The 22,485-nt window shown below is 40.5% G+C and overlaps 1 protein-coding gene across 1 annotated transcript in view; it reads right to left on the bottom strand.

Annotated features, from left to right (window-relative positions):
* The window catches only part of FAM81B (family with sequence similarity 81 member B), a 46,110-nt gene extending 25,847 nt beyond the window's left edge, over positions 1–20,263 (bottom strand). The window contains exons 1-4 of the mRNA XM_070233303.1: positions 19,792–20,263; positions 19,242–19,339; positions 16,259–16,323; positions 4,733–4,976 (exon numbers count right to left, since the gene is read on the bottom strand). Of these exons, the coding sequence (XP_070089404.1) occupies positions 4,733–4,976; positions 16,259–16,323; positions 19,242–19,339; positions 19,792–19,801 (417 nt within the window). The 5' untranslated portion in view covers positions 19,802–20,263. The remainder of the gene's footprint in view (positions 1–4,732; positions 4,977–16,258; positions 16,324–19,241; positions 19,340–19,791) is intronic.
* Positions 20,264–22,485: the final 2,222 nt, after the last annotated feature.

A 22,485-nucleotide genomic window follows, 5' to 3' on the forward strand; every position in this document is an offset into this window, starting at 1 on the left:
GCCACTAGGTTGGTGGTCCCAAGAACAGTTATTTTTATTTTTTTGCATTCATATAAAAGCATTGTTTAAAAATTGAAAAAATGCTGCTTGTCCATAGAATAAATTTATATCTTACTTGACATTCAAACGAATTCCAATGTAAAGTTAAGACATAAAAATAATTTGTGTTTACTCAGAAAAAAGTGAGAGCATAGGACATTCGAAAACACACATTTATGACTTGGGGAAACATTCAAGTTCAGCTGCTATATTTGAATAAGGCCTGAACTATGTTTAAACATGTTTATGAATTTTGGGGGGAAAAGAAGGATTTTTGTAGCAAATGAATTATAGAAACTTCAAAAACCATATACAGAATCTTGCCCATTTGTAAATTGGCAGGTTGAGAGAACCCAAGAGCAAATAAAGCTTTAATTGAAGACGTGAAAGTGTCAAAAACACTAGCAAGAGTTTTTATGTTTTCTTTCATTTGCCTGTTTGTTTTTGCATGTCTGTGAGTCCATTTGGGCTGCTATAACAAAATACCACAGAGTGGGCAGCTTATGAACAACAGAAATTTTTTTTCTCACAGTTCTGGAGGCTGGAAGTCCAAGATCAGGGCCCCAGCATGGTCGGGTTCTGGGGAGAGCCCTCTTCTGGGTCGCAGACTGCCAGCTTCTTGCCATGTCCTCACGCAGTGGAAGGGACTAGGCAGCCATGTGGGATCTCCTTTATAAGGACGCTAATCCCATCCCTGAGGGCTCCACCCTCATGACCTGATCACCTCCCAAAGGCCCCACCTACTAATATCATCACGTGGGGCATTAGAATTTCAACCTGCGAATTTTGGTGGGAACACACACATTCAGACCATAGCAGTAGATGCTGTTTTGCTTTGTTTTGACAAAGAATAGTGATGAAAGGAAGCTTTCTCTGCTAAACACTAAAACATTTTATGAACAGATAATAGAGGAGATTACTTAATCTCTGAATGAAGACATTTCTTTTCTTAAAAGAAATGAGAGAAATTGCAAAGCAGTATACTGGAACATTTAACTTTATATAAAAATTGCGAAAAACATTGTAAATATAATTAAGATATAAACAACAAATGGAAAAAACATTTATAACAATTGCGATTGCTAAGGGCTGCAGTGGTGTGCTACAATCAGTATGCACCTGTACATGAGAGCCAATTGTGCATCTCTCTTCCCATCTTTGTGTTAAGTAATGTCAGCTGGTGCTTGAAATCAATCAAGATGAGAGGATTTACACCATGGAAATAGGGAAACACTATAACCAGGTTTTTATACCCAGGAAAAAAATTGATGCCGATTGTTAAACATTTACCAACATATAACTAGTTATTATCCTTAATTAATAAAAAAGCTCATCAAATCAATAAAAATTAAAAAGCGCTAAAAGCCCAAAAGATAAATTGGCAAAAGACATTAACAGATTATTGACAGAGAAAATGCAAATTGTAATAGTCACTTTTAAAAAGTGAAAAAAGAAAAAGATTTCATTTTTATCCCATCAAATTAGCAAAGATTAAAACAATAAATTATGCTGGCATGGGCACAGTGAAAAAAGCACTCTCACGTAATGCTAATTGAAGTGCAAATAGGTATAAACTTTCTGGAAACCAATTTGGCAACAGGCAACAAGAGCCTTCACAGTGTTCATACCCTGGTAATTCCACTTCTAAGAGTATATACTATGGAAAGAGTCCAAATGCAGACACGTAATTATGCACAAAGATATTTCAATATTAGGGGAATAATTAAGCAAATCATGGTGCATTGACCATGCAAAGAGCTTTTAATGACATATGAAAGAGTTTATGCTATAGTTTCCTATTAAAGATTGTGCTGATGGATGTGGTCTCAGCTTCCTAAGTGGGATGCTCGGGAAGACTAGAGTGAGATGCAGCTGAGTGTTGGTGGAGATTGCCGTTCCGTGATGCAATTGTGAGGAACTTTTTCTCATGTTTTAAAATATTTTCCTAAACTGTCAAAATAATTACAATGAACAAGTATTGCTTTTATAAGTTGGGGGGAAAACCACAATAAAGCAATATTATACAAAAAATTCTCTTTTCTTGAGCTAAAAATAAATTAATTGTAAAACATAATTAGCTGCCAGCTTAAAAAATAATTTGAATATAAAAAGAAACAAGCAACTTAAATGCTGAAATTATAGTTGACTAAAAAATTGTTTTTCATTCCTTTGAAAGACCCAAGTCAAGCCTCAGCTCACACTTGGATCTGTCTTGCAGGCTAATTTGCAAAAGGACTGATCTGGTTAATGGGTTTAGGTTTTTAAAAAATACTTGAGGGGCTGGCCCAGTGGTGTAGCAATTAAGTTCCCACTCTCCGCTCCGGGCGTCCAGGGTTCACCGGTTCGGATCCTGGGCGCGGACCCACGCAGCGCTTATCAAGCCATGCTTTGGCAGGCGTCCCACATATAAAACGCAGGAAGATGGTCACAGATGTTAGCTCAGGGCCAATCTTCCTCACAAAAAAGAAATACTCGAATAGCATCCATTTCTCTATAAAGTGCTTGTTACTTTATAGTCTTAGCTATTTGCTAAAGGTAGCCTAATTGTTTCTTCTTCATAATGTTTTAACTACATTATCTACAGCAGTTAACTATTTTCTAATTCAGTTTTCTGGACCGTCAGACCAGTCCTTCTTATTTTCCCTATATACACCAAGCCCTTAAAAGGATTGCAAATATTCTGAAATTTTATAGTATTTGGAATATGTTTTGGCTTTGTCTGTTTTCAGAGCTAATCTAAGATAATCAATTATTATAGGAAAAGAAGCTCTTGGCAAGAATTCTAGAGATCTGGAAACATTTTCCCCCTAGTGCTGAGTATTTTATTGGAGTATAATTAATATGTATTAAAATGTACAAAGCAAAATATATATCTAGATGGATTTTGACAAATATAATCAACTGTGTAATAACTACCCAAATCAAAGTATAGAACATTCCAGAAGCATTTTGATATTTCTGAGAATGCTATTCTCTTTTCAATTACCCAGAAGTTGTGATTCCTAAATTAGGATCTTATTTTATTTTACTTTTGAGTAAGATTAGCGGTGAGCTAACATCTGCAGCCAATCCTCCTCTTTTTGCTGAGGAAGCCTGGCCCTGAGCTAACATCCATGCCCACCTTCCTCTACTTTATATGTGGGACACCTACCAGAGCATGGCTTGTCAAGCTGTATGTAGGTCCATGCCCGGGATCCAAACCAGTGAATCCTGGGCCACTGAAGCAGAGCATGCAAACTTAACCGCTATACCAGCAGGCCAGCCTTAATTAGGACCTTATTCTAGTGCTTGTGCTGTGTGTACTTGATCTTCTCGTCATCTCAAAGGTCCTGAGCTGCTTATCTCTTGTCATTTTTATGATACTTTATGATGTCTCCAAACACCTTTGACCTCTTTGAAAAGTGGCATTGACTTTTTAGGCTCTGGCATCAATTCAATATGTGCTAAATACTCATAAAGTGCCTTTTAAAAGTTCACTAAGGTTTTTAAACTTTCCACACTCCCTCAAACACATTATGGGGGCTGACAGATCCTACAGACAGAAAATAAATTAATAAACAGCCTTAAATACAAAGTCATGAGGAAGCCATTGTTGGGTCAATGTCATGTTTTTGATTTGTTTTTTGTCTAATCTGCTATTCTCTCTGATAGTGGAAAAGGAGGGGACTGTTGTGAATTCTCGTAATTCCACAAACTTTTGGCCAGTTTCCTAAAATGTATTCTCTGGAACTTTCCCCTAAAAGTTACTACCCCAGATTCGTCATGCTCATTAGCTCTTAAAAATTCTGAAAGACCTGTAGGAAAAATCTATTTATCTTGGTTTTACCAAAGCATTTTCTTTTTTGATCAGAAACTGTATTTTTCCTTTAACATCTTAAATATCATTCATTCATCCATTCATTATCCAGGAAATACTTACAGAGTGCTGACTACCTAGCACACACTGTTATCATTTGGTGTGGGGTTTAGCAGTGAACAAAACAAAGTCCCTGCCCTCATGGAGATTAAATTTTAGAAGAGGAAACAAACCATAAACAAATATAAGCCGTGGTAGTTGGCGATAGGTGATATGGATAAAATAACGCAAGGTTTAAGGGGAGTGTGACTGTTGGGTTGGGAGGGGTGCTGTTTTATAGTGTGTCAAAGAAATCCTCTCTGATGAGGTGATATTTGAGCAGGGACCTGAAAGAAATGAAGAACATTTCATAGAAATATCTAGGCAAAAACAATCCAGCCAGAGTGAATAGCATGTGCAAAGTCCTGATGCCAGAACATGTTTGGTATGTTCTAGGAAGAGCTGTGAGAACAGTTTGACCAGAGTAAAGGAGAGAGGGGGAGGAGATGGGGTCAGAGAGATGGTTGGGGTCAGAGTGTGATGGGCCTATGAACCAGCATTGCCAATGCATTATGAAAACCCCTACGTGAAATGACTACATTAGTAGAATCTTGAAGATTTGGACTAAAATAAGTACCTTAGCACAATGCCTGACACAAAACAGATATTGAGTGAGTGTCTTTTTAGTGGAATTTCCTTCTACTTTTTGGCATAAATGAGTGGTTGAAATAATGAACTGTTTCCCTCTGAGGCAACTAAATTGTAACCATCTAAAGTTAATCGCAACTCATTTCTATAGTTGAAAAATGACACTGGTGGTTGATAATCTTTGCCAACATATAGGACATAAAGAACTACCTCAATGTTTTGGCTGAGTTTTTTGACGATGCTGGTGATGGTCTGGATATGGCTTTCCAGTAGCTTCCTGGCAAGTGACTCCTCTTTTCGAAAGCCGTGTGTCCCATGAAGACAAGCAGAGATGTCCTCCTTGATGCGGAAGGCTTGTTCAAGGAGGAAAGCTATGGTGCGCTCCTGGTTGTTCAGTCTGTCTTCTAGCTGACTCCTCGCGGGGTGTGGAATGATGGGAAGAAAAGAATGACCCCTGGTCAGGAAAAGGAAAGCACACCAGAGGCGTTACAGGAATGAACTGGAATGAACAGGAGGAGCGGAACCAGAACGTGCATCCACACTTCTCTGCCTGTATTTTCTCCCCTGTGAAAAGTTTGGCAGGACCTTAAGTACCTGCGTGGTTAGAATCTTGGTTTATGTCTTGTCTAAGAAGCAGATCTCACTTATGCGTTGATCTGGTGGCACGCATTTTTCATGTCTCCCAAGCAGAAATTGTCATATATTTTACCCACTACTCTAACAAGCCCAGTTGGATCCACATAAATTTAATACCTGATAATTCTATTTTGATGAGAGGGCTGCCTGTTAAGCTGGAAGAAATGATGGCTCAAAGGTAAAGATTAACAAAAGAAGTCAGAAATTCCATGAAGAGTAAACAAAGTAAATTAGAAAAGGAAAAAGAGAAAAGCTAGGGCTATTTCGTATTAGGGCAGAGAAAGAGGTAAAATCCTGATGGCCCCGACTGGCATTACTCCTTCCCTTCACAGATAAGCATCTTGAAAGACAAGCTGCTTTTGTCACGTCTTTTTCTTTGTTTAATTTACTTTGCTTACTAGCAAAGTCTAGTGGCCTCGTCTCTAGAGCCATACGCCATCACTTTTGCTTCAGCCTATTCCTGAGAAGCAAGTCACTGAGTTCAGCTTACACTCCAGAGGAGGAGGATTAGATTCCACCTCTTGGAAAACGGAGTGTTAAAGAATTTGTGGACAGTTTAAAACCACCACACTGTCACAGTCCTCTAACTGGCTTCTGTCTCCACTTGTAGCTTCCCTGGTACCCCCTCCTTCCACTGCCATCAGGATAATCTTGCTGGAAAGCAAATCTGGGGTTCTTCTGAGGGGAGGATCTAGGACTTGATAAATGACCGGGGGTCTGTGGGGCTCACAGGATAGACTTTGGTCCCATGCAAAATGTTGCCATCCCCCATGCTCAGGGGTCCTGCTGTACCTGTAGAGCCCTCTGGTGTGGCTCCTTCCACCACAGCGCACCTCTGCTCAACTCTGGTTGGTCTTGGAGGACCCAGGGAGCTTCAGCTTCCCAGGAAAAGTGAAGTTCTCGGTGAGTGAGAGAGTCAAGGTCTAGAGTGAACAAGCTGGCTAAAGGAAATCTGCCCCAGAGGAACATGACAGCTTCCGGGAGACAGAGCGCAGAGAGAAAGGAAATGAGCTGCGCAGTTCCACAGGAGTGAACGATCCTGGGCTCACACTATGGTCCCTATGCAAATGCTGAACCAGCAAGACTACTGGCTTCCTGTCCTCCTCCATGCTAAAACTTTGGAGTACCTAGAGAGAGAAACTGTGAAAAACCCCTGAGACAGCGGGGGCTATTTTAAACTGGGGAATGTGTGGGGTGGTCTGGTGGGTGCTGTCATCTGCCACCAGCTCCCCTTTCAGGAAGGAAGGATTTATTTCCCCAACTGCTGGGAGCACTGCCAGCTGACAGACCCCAGCTGTTAGCCTTCTCTGGGAACTGCCTTGGTGAAGAGAGTCACCTTGCCCAAGGTCATGCCCACTTTCTGGGGCAGCTCGAGTCCAGTGATTGGTCAATGTGTGGGTATAAGGGCCTGGCACGCTTGCTCTCTCTCAGAACAACTTTGAAGGCCTGTCTCAGCTTCAGAGCTCCCTGTGGGATCAGCTGAAGTCTTCATGGGTATTGCATCACAGTAATTTTCATCCTGCTCAATTCTGTATCCTTTCCCTCCCTTCCACAGATGTTGATCCCGGAGGACTCCATAATAAGCCTTCTGTTCACAGCAATCTCTATCTCAGAGCCTGTTTCCTGGGCAACCCAACCTCAGCCAGGTGGCCGCTTTGGCCTGGGGCAAGAGATACGGTTGTGGGACGGTAAAATGGGGAAGAGGGACCATCGTAATTCTGCTTTTGCTTCTGCCCCTATTGCCTTGGGACAAACTGCTCTACTGTGTGAAATTTCAGACTCTGGTCTAAGTGTCCTCAAGAGTTAAATCAGGCAAGGCAGAAGTCCTGTGTTCCTAAGATGCTGAAACAATAATAACAAAATCTTGGGGAACAACTGACCTTGGGCAGTTGCTTCTACACTGTTCTACCTCCACATGCCCCAGGGGTGGGAAAGCAACTGCTCTCCTCCTGTGACTTCTGCCTGAGGAGTGAAAGGTGAAGGCCTGACAGAAGAAGTTATTTTGTAAGAAGGGGAGTAGTTGGCTGTGGTTTTACTGTGCTGGGGTCCAGGCACCGTACGCCGCCCCACCTGCTGAGCTCATTGGCGCTGATAAGACACAATGGAGACTAGGTCTGGCTGAAATCCCCAAGGGAAAGATGAACTCACAGGCCAAAATATCAGGACACCTGAGGAGCAGAGTCTTTTCAAAAACCAGCCAACAAATAAACAATCTACTGGATTACAGATTCCTACAGAAAAGAAATACTAAAATATATGCAACAAGAAATTTTTTAAAAGGCTAATAAGTATATTAAAAAAGAAGATGGGAAGATATCAGCAAAATGAAAACAAAAAACTGAAAAACATGAAAAGTAAACAAGTTGAAATATTAGGCATAAGAAATTATAATAGTTGAAATAAAAATAAAAGGTGGGATAAATATGACAGAGGGAATAGCTGAAGAATGAATTAATGATTTGGGAGACCAGATTGAGGAAATTTACCAGACAGAAGAAGGAACGGTCACACAACTTGCAGATGTCAGGGACAGAATTTGAAACTCAAGGCTGACTCCAAAATCAAACGTTAACCTTAACTCTCGTAGATTCCTATCAGTCCAGGAGATAATAAGCAGAAGCAAGTGATTTAGTGCTACTTACGTGACCCAGTAGAGTGGCAGCAGAAATGACAGACGTAAGTGTCCCCAGGCTCCATATCCACTCTTTGCTAGTTCTTTCATCCTTTCTTGGTCCTGGCCACCATCATCTCCTCTACTTTTGCCCCCTAATGAAGAGTGCATCCTCTGCACTATAGCTAGAGTGGTCTTTCCCAAAGTGTGAAGGATAGCTCTTCCCTACTTAAAGCCTTCGATAGCTTTTCCAGTGTCTGAGAGTAAAATCTTTGCTCTCCTTTTCAACCTCATCTCCTCTCACTCTTCCCGTCGTTCACTCTCACTCAACCACATAGATCTTCTTTCTGTTCCTCAAACATGCTAAGCTAGTTCTTAGCTCAGAGCCTTGGCATTTGCTGTTCCTTCTGCTTGGAATGCTCTTCCCTGCAGTCACTCCATGGCTGCCACCTTCTCCTTGTTTAGGTCTCAACTCCAATTTCCCCTTGTCAGACAAGCCTTCCCCTCAGTGACGTTCTATCATAATGCCTCATTTCATCTTCTCTATGGCATTTGTCATTACCTAAAATTATCTTCTTTACTTGTTTGTGTTTATTTCTGCCCTCCATCCCTAGAATGAAAGCTCCTCATGGGCAGGCACTCTATCTAACTTGTTCTCCACAGTGTCCCCAACACTGAGAAGAGTGCCTGACATATAGTAGGTGGTCAATAAATATTTGTCGACTGACTGACTGATTTCTCCCGCTGGACTGTTCCCTTAAGGTTCAATTGATAAAAAACTGGAGGAAAAAAATGGTTCCATAAAGCTACAGGTTGTTATAGCCTCAAGGTTTACAGTTCCCTCTCTTGAGTAGAATAACAGAGCCTCAGCCTGGGTGAGATTCCTCTTTCCTGTCACCTAAGCAGTTAAGGAACAAAGATGGCTTTGCTAAGGGGTTTTATTAACCAGATTCCATCTACCTACTCATTTGGCTCAAAAATGTTCTTCTGGAAAATCACTAAATGGAACCTCATATATATATAAAAACCGCTCCTCTGAAACCCCAACATGCTGACAGTGCTGCCCTGGGCTGGCTGTCTGAGTCACAGGCAGGAGGGAAGAGGATGTCAGGCCATGCTGATGGTGACAGCAGCCTTGTGGTGGGCTACAGATTTGCTTGTTATTTTCCTTGAGCTAGTGCTGCTTTCTGGCCTCTAGACAATCTGCAGCCTAGATTTGCCAGTGAAAGGGTATTTGATCCCCAGGCTTCAGTCCTATACAGACACCTGCAAATTATGCTGCATTCCTCTCAATGGTTAGACTCTTTCTCTTAGGAGTTCCCAGTGTGGCAGATGCTATTGGTTACCTTCCTAATAGCCATTCCCCCTTCTGCCTGATTTGCTTCATCCTCCTGTCCACTGTGTCCTCCAGTGGGGCAAGCTAATCATGGTGGTCCCATTCTTCTGGACTGAGATGCAATTGGTTTAGGTAGGAGCATGTGAAGCAATTCTGGCCACTGAGTGCAAGGGAAAACCTACTGTGGGGCTTCTGGCTTTCTTTGCCTTCAAGAAGAGCTATACAAGAAGACACTTTCCTCTTCTTTGCTAGATGTTGTTGTGTTTGTCTGTGCTTGATGCCTAGAACTGCCGGAGCCACCTCGTGATCATGAGGGAAAAGAGGAGGGCAGGCAAGAAGGATGGAAAACACCTGATGCTCGATGATGTTGCTCAGCCTCTAAATTAGCCAAGCTCTAGATTTTTAATGTGAGCTATCAACGTCCTTAAGTCTAAGCCATTTTGGTTGGAGTTTTTGTTATGTGCAGCTGAAAGCACTGTATCTGTATCTAGTGATTTACTGATGAAAATGTCAGTTGAAAAAGAAACATGTCAGGAAATATTTGCTAAATGTTTACTCTAATCAATGCACAATCCATAATGGGTCTGTTCCTCAAGGAACCTGGTTTAATTCAGTGTTTCTCATAGAGGAACTTGCATTACTATTGTGGGGGTGGGGAAGGGAGGGAGGTTATTAAAATGCAGATTCCTTGGCTCCACCAGAGACCTACTAAATCACAATTTTGGGGAAGTCGGGGGGAAAGCAAGAATATTTATTTTAAACAAGGATTTAGGTGACTATAATGTATTCTAAAAACTGAACATCCCTGATTTATTTAAGACCAGTGATGGGAACCAGTGACTAATATAAAGCAGGATACATAATGAAGTGCTGCAGAGTGAAATACGGAATGTGAAGCTCACGTTATGTAGGCATTCAGAAGCAGCTTGGCAAGTCGGAAGGCAAGAGAGACTGAGGACAGAACATAGGTTCTACCACTTCCCGAACAAGTGTTTCAGTTCATTCATATTTAAACAGGGCTCACAGGGCCTCCTTTGCTGTGTGGCTGTAGGTTCTGAGACAACATGTGAGAAGCATGTGGTAGGAGGCAGTGAAACCAACGCCACGCAGCTGCCCTCCGGCCCAGGGTTCCGAGGGGCCCATGTGCATTCACTCTTTGGGTGTGCTGTTGGCTGGTGTCAAGACTGTATCCAGAAAGAACATGAGGAAGCAGACCTAGGCCAGTAGAGGGACCAGTGGAACAGGGCTGCCGCCACTGCTCAGATGCCAGTCTGCGGCCCTGCCTGTCATGGCCTCAATGTTGTTGCTATTTGGCACATTGAAGGAAGCCTCTAAGGAGGGCAGCACCTGGTGCTATGGGATGTATTTGCCTGCAACCATGGGGACACTAAGTGACTTATATAAATGCTGGACTGTAGATATTTCTCTTTTTTTGGCTTTTAAAGTTTAATTTTAAAAGCTATTTTATATTTAAGGAGAGAGTGTGTTCCTTTTTGAAATTTCTTTTCATGTGTAAGATTTACTATTGGAGTAGTATTATTACTGTTTACTGATGATGCTTAACGAAGCACCAAATGATGCTTTGCTTAGTTCTATTTGCATGATTTCTACATGATAAACATGGAGCTTATATTTTTTTCCTATTTCCATTGCCATAAGGAAAGAATATTGTTTTCCAATTGACCTTTCTAAGTCAACAAGTGGAAGAACACACATGTGAACATTCTCAGTCTTCTAAGAGAATTCCTGATGATATGATTGTTCAAATTATGAGCTCATCCAAAAGGTTAAAACAGATGCCTTTCACTAGCAGCAAGATGTGTCTGCCCTGATTCTTTTAGTGAAGTAAAAACACTCACTGCTTTATTAGCATCTGATATCAGTGGGACTTATATCTAAATTTAACAGTGAAAGGAAAGAAAGAACTGAATATTCCAGGCTAGTTCAGATGGAGTTACTAACCATAGGAGAAAGAATTCCTAGGGGGCCTTTTCAGAGAGATATTTGTGCTTTACGTAAACCATTGATTATGTAGCTGGAAACTGAATCTGAACAGATTTTCCACAAACTCTGAGTTCTATTTCTCTGCAGTTGGGTGTGACTTACACCAGCTGTGCTGTCGCTGGCAGATACATCGGTACAGAGTGACTCTCACTTCTCGGCTTGCTCTGTTCTTGTGAATAGAGCACTAAATTTACTTAGGAGATTCTGGTAACCATTTTGGCAAGCTGTAATACTCAAGAGATAAAAATTTAAACCTTTCTCTAGAACACAAAAGGGCATAACTGAAGAGAATTTTCATTTTTGTGATATCCCTTATATGACCAGTTACATTCTCATTGCACAGAGTCCTGAGGAAAAGAAAAATAAAGTGAAATTTTAAAGAACATTTTGATGCCTCACTAAAATAATCTGTGAGTGTGTGGGGGAGCCATGAAATTGAAAACACGTTTTCTATGGTTTCTCCTTTGCTTGTTTATAACCACACTGGCTGATGGATTGGGTAGCTATCGAAGCCTCCATGGCTGAGTTTTTATGTAGGGCTGAATGCTCTGGGGGGAAGGGAGGCAATTCGAGTTTTGGCGGGCACAATCCAGAAAGAAGCAGACCAAGGCCAATGGGGTTGGGCCTGCACAGGCTCTGCACGGAGGAGCCTGGAAAGAGAGGCCTCCAAATAGCAACACAGCCAAGAAAAGACTGGAGAAAGAGACTGGTTACAGTGAAAAGTTGTGTACTATATGAGGCAAACTCCTCACATTCAGTATCGTTTGCAATAAAATCACAGAATTAAGGGTGTACCTGTTGTGATGCTTTCTCATGGAGGCATTCAGGTTGGCAAGTGTTCCAGAGTCCCTGTGTGAATGAGGGCATGGTGGACGTCTGGGTTACACTCACAGGTCAAATGTATATAAACTGCAGCAGCAAATTGTTTTGATGATATTTGGAGTTCCCACAGCGTTTTGTATCACTTTCCCATATTACTTTGCTATTTTGAGGGGTGTGTGTGGTACTTACGTAAGTCTCCAGGGAAAAGAACACTGTACTTGGAGTTAGAAGACCTGGGTTCAAGTTCTGCCTCCGCCACTTACTGACTTTGACCCCTCTTAGGAGGAGAGAGGAGAGACCTCCTTCTCTGTCCTATGGAGACAGTGACTCCTGCCCTACCCAGCTGGCTACGAGTTATCAATTGTAATGTACCTGAAGTGCTTTGTAATGTCTGCAAGTGTCATAAACATGTGTTGTTATAATTATTAGTACTTATTAGATGGTGTTATGGGCTGAATTGTGTCTCCCCCCAAAAAAAGATATGTTGAAGCCCTAACCCCTGGTACGTCAGAACGTGACCTTATTTGGAAATAGGGTCATTGCAGATGTAGTTAAGATGAGTCATACTAGAGTAGGGTGGGCCCCTGATCCAATCTGACTGGTGTCCTTATAAGAAGATGGCCATGTGAAGACAGACACAGAGGAAGAATACCACGCAAAGATGAAGGCAGAGATTGGAGTGATGCATCTACAAGCCAAGGAATGCTCGGGATTGTCGGCTGTCACCACAAGCTGGAAGACGGGTATGAAACAGATTCCCTCAGAGCTGTCAAAAGGAACCAACCCTGCTGACAACTTGATTTCAGACTTCAAACCTCCAGAATCGTGAGACAATAGATTTCTGTCATTTTAGGCCGCCCCATCCGTGGGGCTGTGTTATGGCAGCCCTAGCAGACTAATGTAGATGATAAATTATCTGAAGGGAGTTGTTAGCCCAGGAGAAATGCAAGGAACTTATTATTATACTCTCTTATTTCTCTATAGGCCTATAGTCAACATATCACTTTCATAAACATTATTTCATTTCATTCCCACAACTACCACGTAGCATAAGCGAAATTTTTCTCAATGTAGGTAGAAACTGAAGCCTGGAAATTATAAGAAACTCAGTTGGGCAACATTTTAACCTGCCTCTTTAACTCTTTTTCTTACATCACAGCAGCTTTGTTTAGACCAATTAATAACTCTTCCTGTTATATTTGTGTTTTTCTCAGAGAGATAAGATGTATTTATTCCTCCGCTTTTAGACATATAACTTGCTCCCAACATTATGTCATTTTTCACCCTAGTCACTTTTGCTCTGCTTGGCTCACATCTCTTCTTGGAGTCCTAAGGGTCCTCTTTGAGGCCCAGAAGTTGGAGGTGCTCCCCCTCTGCTCTAGAGAACTGAGACCAGGCTCAGCCTGACCTCAGCATGATTCTCACTCTGGGCAGAAACCCTTAGGCGTGGCAAGAATCCAGAGAGCTTTCACAATGAATATGGTCAGTGGGCCAGGGACAAGGTCTGCCAGTTAATAAGAACTTGGGAACAACTGGAGTGGCCCATGTATCCCCTTCTTCATAAGCCATGCAGACTGTTTTGAGGTTTCTTACACACAGACAGCCCTGGGACTCAGGCTGCTCATCATCCACCACTTAAAATCCCACCCCAATTTATAGGAGGTGGAGATTGCCTTGAGAAGACATTGTCTTTTTCTCAAGGTCACATAGCTGATTAGAGGCAGATTCAAGCATAGACCAGAGATGCCTGGCCTCCACACAGTGCTCCTTCCACGAGCAGGAGAAAAAGAAGAAAAAGAAAAAAGGCTTTGGTGCTTTTCTGCACAATTAAGCTTGAAAGAGCCCTGGATACAGTGTCACAAAATCAGTGGATGTCTGCTCATCATGAATCGATGAACACATGTGGAAATCAGAATTATTTACTGCCTTTAATATAATGTCACCATAATTGTCCTATAAATGATTGCAAGCATTCCGCCTTCCCCTGCTCCATGGATTATTAATATGGCCTAACATTTAACAAGTACTAATAATGCGTGGGTGTTGTTCCAACTGCCTGAGGCTGAGAAGGTCCTGTAAATACTCAGTCTGTCTGTCTTTTTAACATGTGTATCTCTAGTCAAACCTTGTTCATAGGATAGGCATTATCTCTTTTGTTGCTGGATTTTTACTTTTTTGGTGGTTGTTATTATTTGTTTTTAGTGTTACCTATCAATATATCCATGTAGATTTATAAGGCAGAACCACTGGGAATATGTAATATATATACAGGCAATTTAATGAGTTGATAGTGACTTTTACTTGTATAAGTACTCTATTTGTATATCAGTAAATTTGTTCCCACTCAATGTGTCTTATGACTGGAGGATCAAGGTATTTTAAAAATCATTGTTTATTTATGTTTATTTTATTGGATTCAACATGTCAGTTCAAAATATCTGCATTGATGATTGAAATGCCCAAATGCCATTTGCTTTTCTAGTTAATCAGCTACCCAGGAGTCTGCTGCTATCTAAGCAGAGCCCTAAAGATTCAACTGTTCCACCATTGTTCTCCATTAAATATGTCAACTGCGGTTCCTTAGGAAAGAACATTCAATGCACCATGACAGGCTACCGTAGGGGTATCACAACCCATAAGGCCATAGAGTCCCTGCCTTTAGGGAGTTTGCAGCCTGTTCTGGGAGATTAGAGGGGAGAGACCAAAAGAAAACCAACCATCTCAGGTGGTACCTAGAAAGCTCTAGATATATGGCTTAGACAGTAAGAGAAGAGATGTGGGGGAGATCAATAGAGATGAATGTTGGGGCCAGATAATTTTCTTCATGCTTTTGCTTTGAATTATAGACTATTTCTTCCCCTTTGTCTTAATTTTACTTTCTCTGGAATCCAAGAAATGGCAAAAATTTCCTTAGATTTCTTTTTAAGTTTGTTGTCATCTTCTGGGAATTTGTTCTCTCATCTCCTGGAATGTAGGTCACCATCCTGGGCTACAGAAATCCACTTGGGTTCATATTGGAATTTAACAGATCAGAAAAATGATTTCTGTTTTCCATTTATCATGTGGAGAATCAGGTGGGAACAGGTCCCCCTCTTCTCCTTGGATGGCAATATCCATTTATGTGTATCCATTTATGATAATTATTTTTGTGCATACGACACTCATTGCCCTTAACACAGAAGAAGTGTGTCATCTATCCAAATGTCGTATTTTTAAACAGTTTGGTTCCATCGTTCCAAACCTTGTTTGGTTCCATTTTCTCTAAATTATGGCCTCATTGCCATGTAAGCAAATACAAGTTATGGGCAGAATGAAAAGAGGGGCCAAAATACTGTGGTTGAATTATTTGGAATGTATTAAATTCAATTGGCTAAGGAACAGGGAAATTCTTAATTGTGAACCTATTGCAATAAAAATCAGTGGATTTTAATATTTTATCATCTTCATTGTTAAAGGTTCTTTTGAAAAAATGTAAATTCAGTATTTAGATTTTTCTCTTTACATTGACTCTTTTCATTTGTTTGGTCATTTTTCTTCTGTGGTCATGGTGTGTTATTTAGGATCAGAATTATTTTAAAGCTGCAGTGGGTCCTAGAGAGCTTCTGGTCCAACCTCTTCATTTGGCAAATGAAAGTTAACAAAAATCCAGGGACATATGGAACTGACTGAGGTCACACAGAAAATTAGTGGAAGGGCTGAGAGTAAATTTGAAGTGTCCTGAAAACATTAATGGGCACATCAGACACATGACATATGGAATAGAAACTCAAATTAATATGCATCGCCTCTGTGATCCCACCTTTGCCAACTGGAATTCTAGGATCTTTTGGACAATGGGCACGTCTCAATTCTATGCTATATTTCCAATTCCCCAGAGTTGTCCCTCTTTTGTAGACCGTCCCCTGATAAGCTTCAGGGGTGGCACTACAACAACAGAAAAAATTTTCTCATGATTAGTTTATTTAAAAATGTCCTGAGTTTTTATCTTGAAATGTTAACGTATTTATTTGGTTTATTTTGAAAGTCATAGTTAGCTACATCTGGTCTTGTCATATGTCATTCATTGTCTGTGTTGTATTATTTTATTCGTAAATCTACAGGAACCTATGGAGGTTGTTTACAGAGGAGGTGATAACATTGGCTTGCTCCGTCAATCAGAAAGGAATAGGATAGAGAGGTTCATCTTTCTGAGATGGTTTAATACAGTCTGTCTGAAAGCAGAAAATTAGTTTAGAGGGACTCAAAGATCTCATTCAGGCACTTTAATGTGTAACCCAACCATTAAATACAGTAAATAGTTAAAACTGGTTGTAATTTACAGACTTACTTGTCAACATATTCAACTAGATCTGTAGAATTCTTGGTTGACATTTTGGCTGGAGAGACTCTTACCTAAAACAGAGGTCATGGGTTTAAAATGTATCATCAGCTATTTTATAGGGAAATCTTACCTATCTTATCCTATAGAAATATTTTAATTTGAAACAAAATATTTACTATAGATCATAGACCATGAGCCCAGTTAACCATGCACATGCTCCATTTGTATTGCTAGAGACTAAAACCAAAATCAAGTTCTGGGAAGATACTAGAGAGTTGCAGTTCATAGATTTGGTATAAAGTCAGGAGAAACTTTTTGGAAAAGTCAAAGCCACAGATTATTCTTAGATAATTCTTTAATGAACTATCCAAAGATTATTGGCTGAGTCAGTAAAGAAGTCCTCACAGAGTGAATTATTCCTGACATGCTGATTTCCAAGAGAAATCAGCTAATTTTCAAAAACAAAGCCAAGACTAGAAAACTAGTCTATCCAGGTAATTTTGTTTTCTAAGAAACCTGGATGTCAGATTATTATAGTCAATGAGAAATAAAAGTACAGAGCTCAGTTCTGTACATAATTTACTAGTATTAAACAGCTGGCTATATGAACACTTAACTAGTTCAATAAAATGGTACTACTAGAAAGTTCTATTTGCATGAAAGTTCATAATTTTGCAGTATTTCTAGGAGGAAAGAGGATACCAAATGTACTCACTCTTTTGCATATGCTGAAACTGCTTTAAACTCGAATGTTCTTTTATTTTTAAGTTTAAAAACAGGACACAGATTTATCGTCATTTTAAGAGTGTGTCACTGAACTGGATCAAAAGAGAGAGAGTATGAGTGGTATTCTACCTCAGTTTAAAACTTAAGCAAAATATGTTCCTAGGATATTTTTTCTTGGTTTATGTTATCATATACTGTAATGGTGAGCAGAATATGTTAAGACCCACATGCAAGTGGTTAAGGAACTATCCTTCTTACTTCTTAATTTAGGGCCTAAGAAACTTAATTGGGAACCACTCTCCTTTGATAAAATTTAAAAAGGAAAGTCCACTATCGAGGAAGCTAATACAGAACACCTGGCAATAGTCAGGCTCTCCTGCTGGGGCCCCTTGGTGGCGGGCAACTAGAACAGGCCCCAGGCTGCTTAGGATGGAGCTAGTGAGTTGCCATGATAACGCTTTAGACCTCTCGCCACAGGGCTGAGTGGGGTCTGCAATGGTCCTGATGCTCTGAAGACAGGTCGTCCTCTAAAGAGCGGATACACTGGTCCACCAGGCACCCAGGTGTCTGTGTTAGGAAACCATCCTAACTCTGTGAGGAACATGACTGTCCTTCTGGCCTGGTTTGTGATTCACTCCAGTTTCCAGCTCCTCACCTCCTTAATGCCAGCTCTTTTCTTCTTGCATCTCCACCGTTAGCCCTGCCTGTGGGAGTCTGTTTGTGGCATTCCCTCAGCAATTGGGTGGTCCCTGGCCTTATTGGTTTGGCACCTAGTAACCCTTTGTAAGTATTCGTGGAATGAAAGAAATATGAATATTGTCTCCAAGGACCTGAAATTACTGGGTTATTGTCTTCTTTTCTCCTTGTCGAGTGAAAAATTGGACTTCTCTATTGTTTTATTTTTATCAATTTTAAAATCTTATTTGGAAGATCCTAAATAGCATCTTCTCAAAAACACACCTACAACTCACATACTTTTAAAGTGACAAATGTTAAACCTGACGATGGAGGAAAATTTGGAAAAACATAGAAAAGTCAAAGATACAGAAAAATAATTCTCACTTAAAATTCTACTATCTAGAGCAAAAGCCGTTAACGTTGTGGCACATTTATTTCCTCTTTCTATGCATTTTTTTTATGTATTTAGGACAGTATTTAAATTTTTATATCTTTGCTAATTGAGTATAGTAATATTCAATATAGGAGTCAGCTCTGTTTCTACAAGCTAGAACATAATTATATAAAAATTTTCACAAACAGCTTGGTGGTTATTATGGGACTTTTTACATGTATCAGTTTTCACCTGTTTCATAATAACACATTAAAATGTTATGACCCTTTATGGCTTAATGGCCTATAAAATACCTCCATATATATGATGTGATTTCATTCTTCCAACAGTCCTGTAAGGTGGGAATCACCACCTTGTGGATAACATTAATTACCTTAAGTAACTGAAGTCCTTCTTTGTTACAGAAAGAATTTAAGATGATTATTTTTATAGGTGAGGAATCTGAAGATCAGAGAAGTAACGGATTTGCTCAAGATCATAAAGAAGATGATAATAATTATATTACAGCTATTGACTGAGCCCTTCTTTCCTGCTAAGCCCTTTATCTTACTGGCTGATTCAAACCTCACATCTCTGTATGATAGGCCTAATTAGCCCATTTCACAGAAGAGAAAACAGAGAGGTTAAGTAATTGCTGAAAGTCACACAGTTAGTGTGTGGTAGAGCCAATAGACAGCAAAAATCAGTGCTGGATATTATGCTAGCTTCCCAGTGCTCCTTCCACCACAAAGGCCCCATCTGCTGGTCAGGTCTTACGAGAATACAAAGCGAAGACTACAGACACTGCTTCTTGAATGTTCTTTGTCATTAATGGGGAAGATATGACAAGTACTAATAAAAGAAACATTCTATTTAGCTATTCTCTTTCTCATGTTAGAGATAGTCTCCACATTGAGTTTATCATAGTTCCTTTTGAATCTTCATAAAAAACAATTATTAAATTTTTGTTAATTTTTAGCCCCATGTATTGAAAGTCAGTCCAATGAATGTGTTCATAAATTGAGACCCTTTTTCTTTGCAGCCTGGGCTGGCATCAGTCACTTTGTCAAAGCAGAACAAACAGGAAATGTGAGTAGAGTGAAAAGAAAAACAACTCTTCCAGGACTCCTTAGAACTCTCTAAGCAACACTAGGCTTTAAAGAAGCTGAGCGAAATACTCTATTTTGAATATGAATATCTAAAAGTACTTGCTTTCTTTTCTTGGTCACTGGCTGAGCCAGGAAGGGGGCCATCAGGTTCATCTGGCTGTTCCTCGGCAGTCGGGGAGGCACTTTTGTTTACATCCGTATCTAGGCAACCAGAATGCTGAATCAGATCAGGAACTAGGCAGGGCACGTGAATTTTTGCAGTGGTGGTAAATTTACTTTTTCATTGAGGGCAGTTTTTGTACATATGGTGAAGTTTAAAGGGAAGCTTCCAATTGTTTTCCACTTCCTCTCTTCCCTCCTTCCCTACCCCAATTCTCTCCCAGGCCTCCATCACATCTGTAGTCAGCTAGAAGAGATTATCATCACAAATGCTTCAGGTACTTCCATTAGACACTTAGGAAACTTTGTTGAGATATGCTCATTTAGATCAAACTGTTCCATAACAATAGGGAATAATTTCTCACCCTGTTGTGCCCAAACTATCCAGGGGTCTTCTTCGAGATTTATTACGGTGTTATATGTAATAAGAAATATAAGTAAGATAGTAAAGTATGAGAAATTTAGACACCTTGAGTAATCCATGAGATAAATACCTGAACTCATGTTGCTCAATTTTCTGGCTTTATTTTTTGTTGACTTGATTTTTTGAAAGGAAACAGAGATTTATTTTTTTTCTCTCTTACAAAGCCAAAATACTAAATAAACTCAATTGCATTCTGACTAAAGTCTTCATGTTTCTGGGGCTTCTTCTTTGGGTGGCTCATGAGCATTGTGACTGCAGGAAGGAACTGTGATGTCAATGGGGTTGGCCCTCACATTGTAAGTCTTTAAAGTCCCTAGGATTTAGCAGCTTCAAGGGTTTTTCTTAATGCTCATTCTCGTAAAAATCAGTAGGTCCTTTGCCTCTTTGTCTCATCGGGTGGGGACTGGTTATTTTTAATCTGATGTTTCACACCCTTCCTCAGATTTCACCTTCACAATTTGTTAAGAGACCAGTTTCCAGCAAATTAGACAAGAAAATGGAGTGCCGCAGTCCTCCCAGATTTTCCTGGAGCTATGCTAGTTAAGGAAGCTGACTCTTCCAGGCCACTAGGGGGAGTGTCACCAACCACACAGCAATGACAGGTGAGGGGGCTCAGGGCTTTAAATAAAGGAAAATATCGACCTTTGGCTTGGGAGAGGAAATTTCGTCCAGTTAGTCGGCTTGTTTCAAAAATATGTGGATTGTTTCATCTCTGAAATATTTTTCTGAGTTTTGAAATAGGAATTTGCTTATTTTGCTACTACTACTTGGCCCTCCATATACAGAAATGATATTATCAGCTGAGTTTTTTTTGTATTTTTACTTTTCAAATTATGGTCCTGAGTTTGCCTTGCTCTGAGGACACACAATGTCAGGATACTGAGTGACTAATTTCGATTGCACAGATAAATACCACCTCTGATTTTTGGCTTCAATGATATGTCTTCCAGTGCTAAACTAAGCCCTTAAAACATAGAGATACATTATTTCATGGCTTGTAAGCAGTCCAAAAGGTTGGTTACACTAAATGTCATTTTATCGGGTGCCAAGGGAGACTGACACGCCAGTGACTGAGAGCACGTGGCTGTGGATGTTCAGAGAGTTGGTTAGGACTCGACTCCTCAACCTACTGGCTATTTACTTTGGGCAAAATTACCTCTCCTCTTCAAGCCTCAGTTTTCTCATCTGTAAAAGGAGCTAATAATATCGATCTCATAAGCTGGTCGAAAGGATTAAATGCTATAATACTCTTAAAATGCTCAGCTGAGTGCCAGGCTGGGAATCCACTAAGAGGTAGCAATTATTTCATAAAGTGGCAATTATCCAAGAAATAGATACAGAGTGTGTGTGAGAAAGGAAAACTGGATTTGACCTTGCTAAACAACTTTTTGTGATTCTTTCTCTCCTTAAATTCAGCTTCTTATCCATAGGATTTGGCTAGAAAAGTGGGCCCCAAGGAAATGAGGGTCTAATTTTCTTGTTCTCTATCTGGCTGCGTGGTTTTTGATATAACAGTACATATAACGTACATGTACCATTGACTTCCCACCTGCCCAAACGTCTATGTAAAATCCTTCCCGGAAGTCAATGCTCTTCAAGGATCCCTCCTAACCCAGCACTGCCAAGACTATTGCCTCACACAAACGAATAATATTCAGTTTCGATCTTAAAAACAACATCATATTCTGATGTTGCTTTAAATATAGGCATAAAGAAATAATCGTGAGTGGGTGGTCAGTGAAGGGGGTTGGTTGGTGTTGATGGTCAGCCAAGACAGAGCTGCTGTCTGTTGTGCACTATACAACCCTAGGGGGCGCCATTCACACATTAATATTGTAGATTTTCAGATTTGTTACAATTTTTTAGGCTTTTGTTAAGAAGATATCTTATTCTAACAAGGTAAGTATATCAGGACAGTTTTCTGACAAGTGGAAGCAAAGGGTCTTGAGGAAGGCGTGCCTGTTTCTAACTCACACAGAGTGCATATGGGCCAGTGGCAGCCCCCACCCTGGGCGTCTGCTGAGTGCCATGTCCTCAGTTCACGGGCTTCAACCAGCCCCGGGCCACAACAGCCAGTAGTCTAGGCAGAGTGTCCTCCTTCACTTCATTTTCTTTTCCTTACCTCCCACCTGTCATCCCTAGTGGCCTTAGGCCACCCTTCTGGAAAGACCTCATTGGGACCCCATGAGTTTCGCACCTTTCCTTGTGCTATTCTAGCCTTACCTGCTCTAGTCTTTTAGTAATCCGTGATGTGTTTAGAATTTAACATTTTAGAAGGTATTCCTCATGTTCCACTTCGTGATTCTTCTGAGGAAGCCAGTGCAGATACGAATATCCCGATTTTACAGATAAAATACAAGGAGGTTCAGAGGGTTCAGTGACTCACATAAGTGGATGGTGAACCTCTGACTGACCAGACTCCAAGTCTTCTGACCCTTGGCCTTGTCCACCAGCCTCCTGGGATGCATCATGCCGAATTCTGCTAAGTTGTGAGTGTTTGACTTCCATTCTAAAGGGGAGCTCATTGCTAAGTGGGTCATTAAGGCTCCCTGGCAATTATATTACATTTCCTTAGTCCATTGCTCTGCTACTGTCCTAATTGACTCCCTGATCTTTTATTCTGACCTCCACTGCCATCACTTCCTCTCTCACCCTATCTCTCAGCTCATGATCTTTCCTTTCCATTTCACCAAGAAAATAAAGTAATCAGAAGGGAATTTTGATGAGGCCACCCACTATATCTATAAACTTATGTGCTTCTGTC

This window comes from Equus caballus, chromosome 14 (genome assembly GCF_041296265.1).
Source record: "Equus caballus isolate H_3958 breed thoroughbred chromosome 14, TB-T2T, whole genome shotgun sequence".
NCBI classification, from domain to species: Eukaryota; Metazoa; Chordata; class Mammalia; order Perissodactyla; family Equidae; genus Equus; species Equus caballus.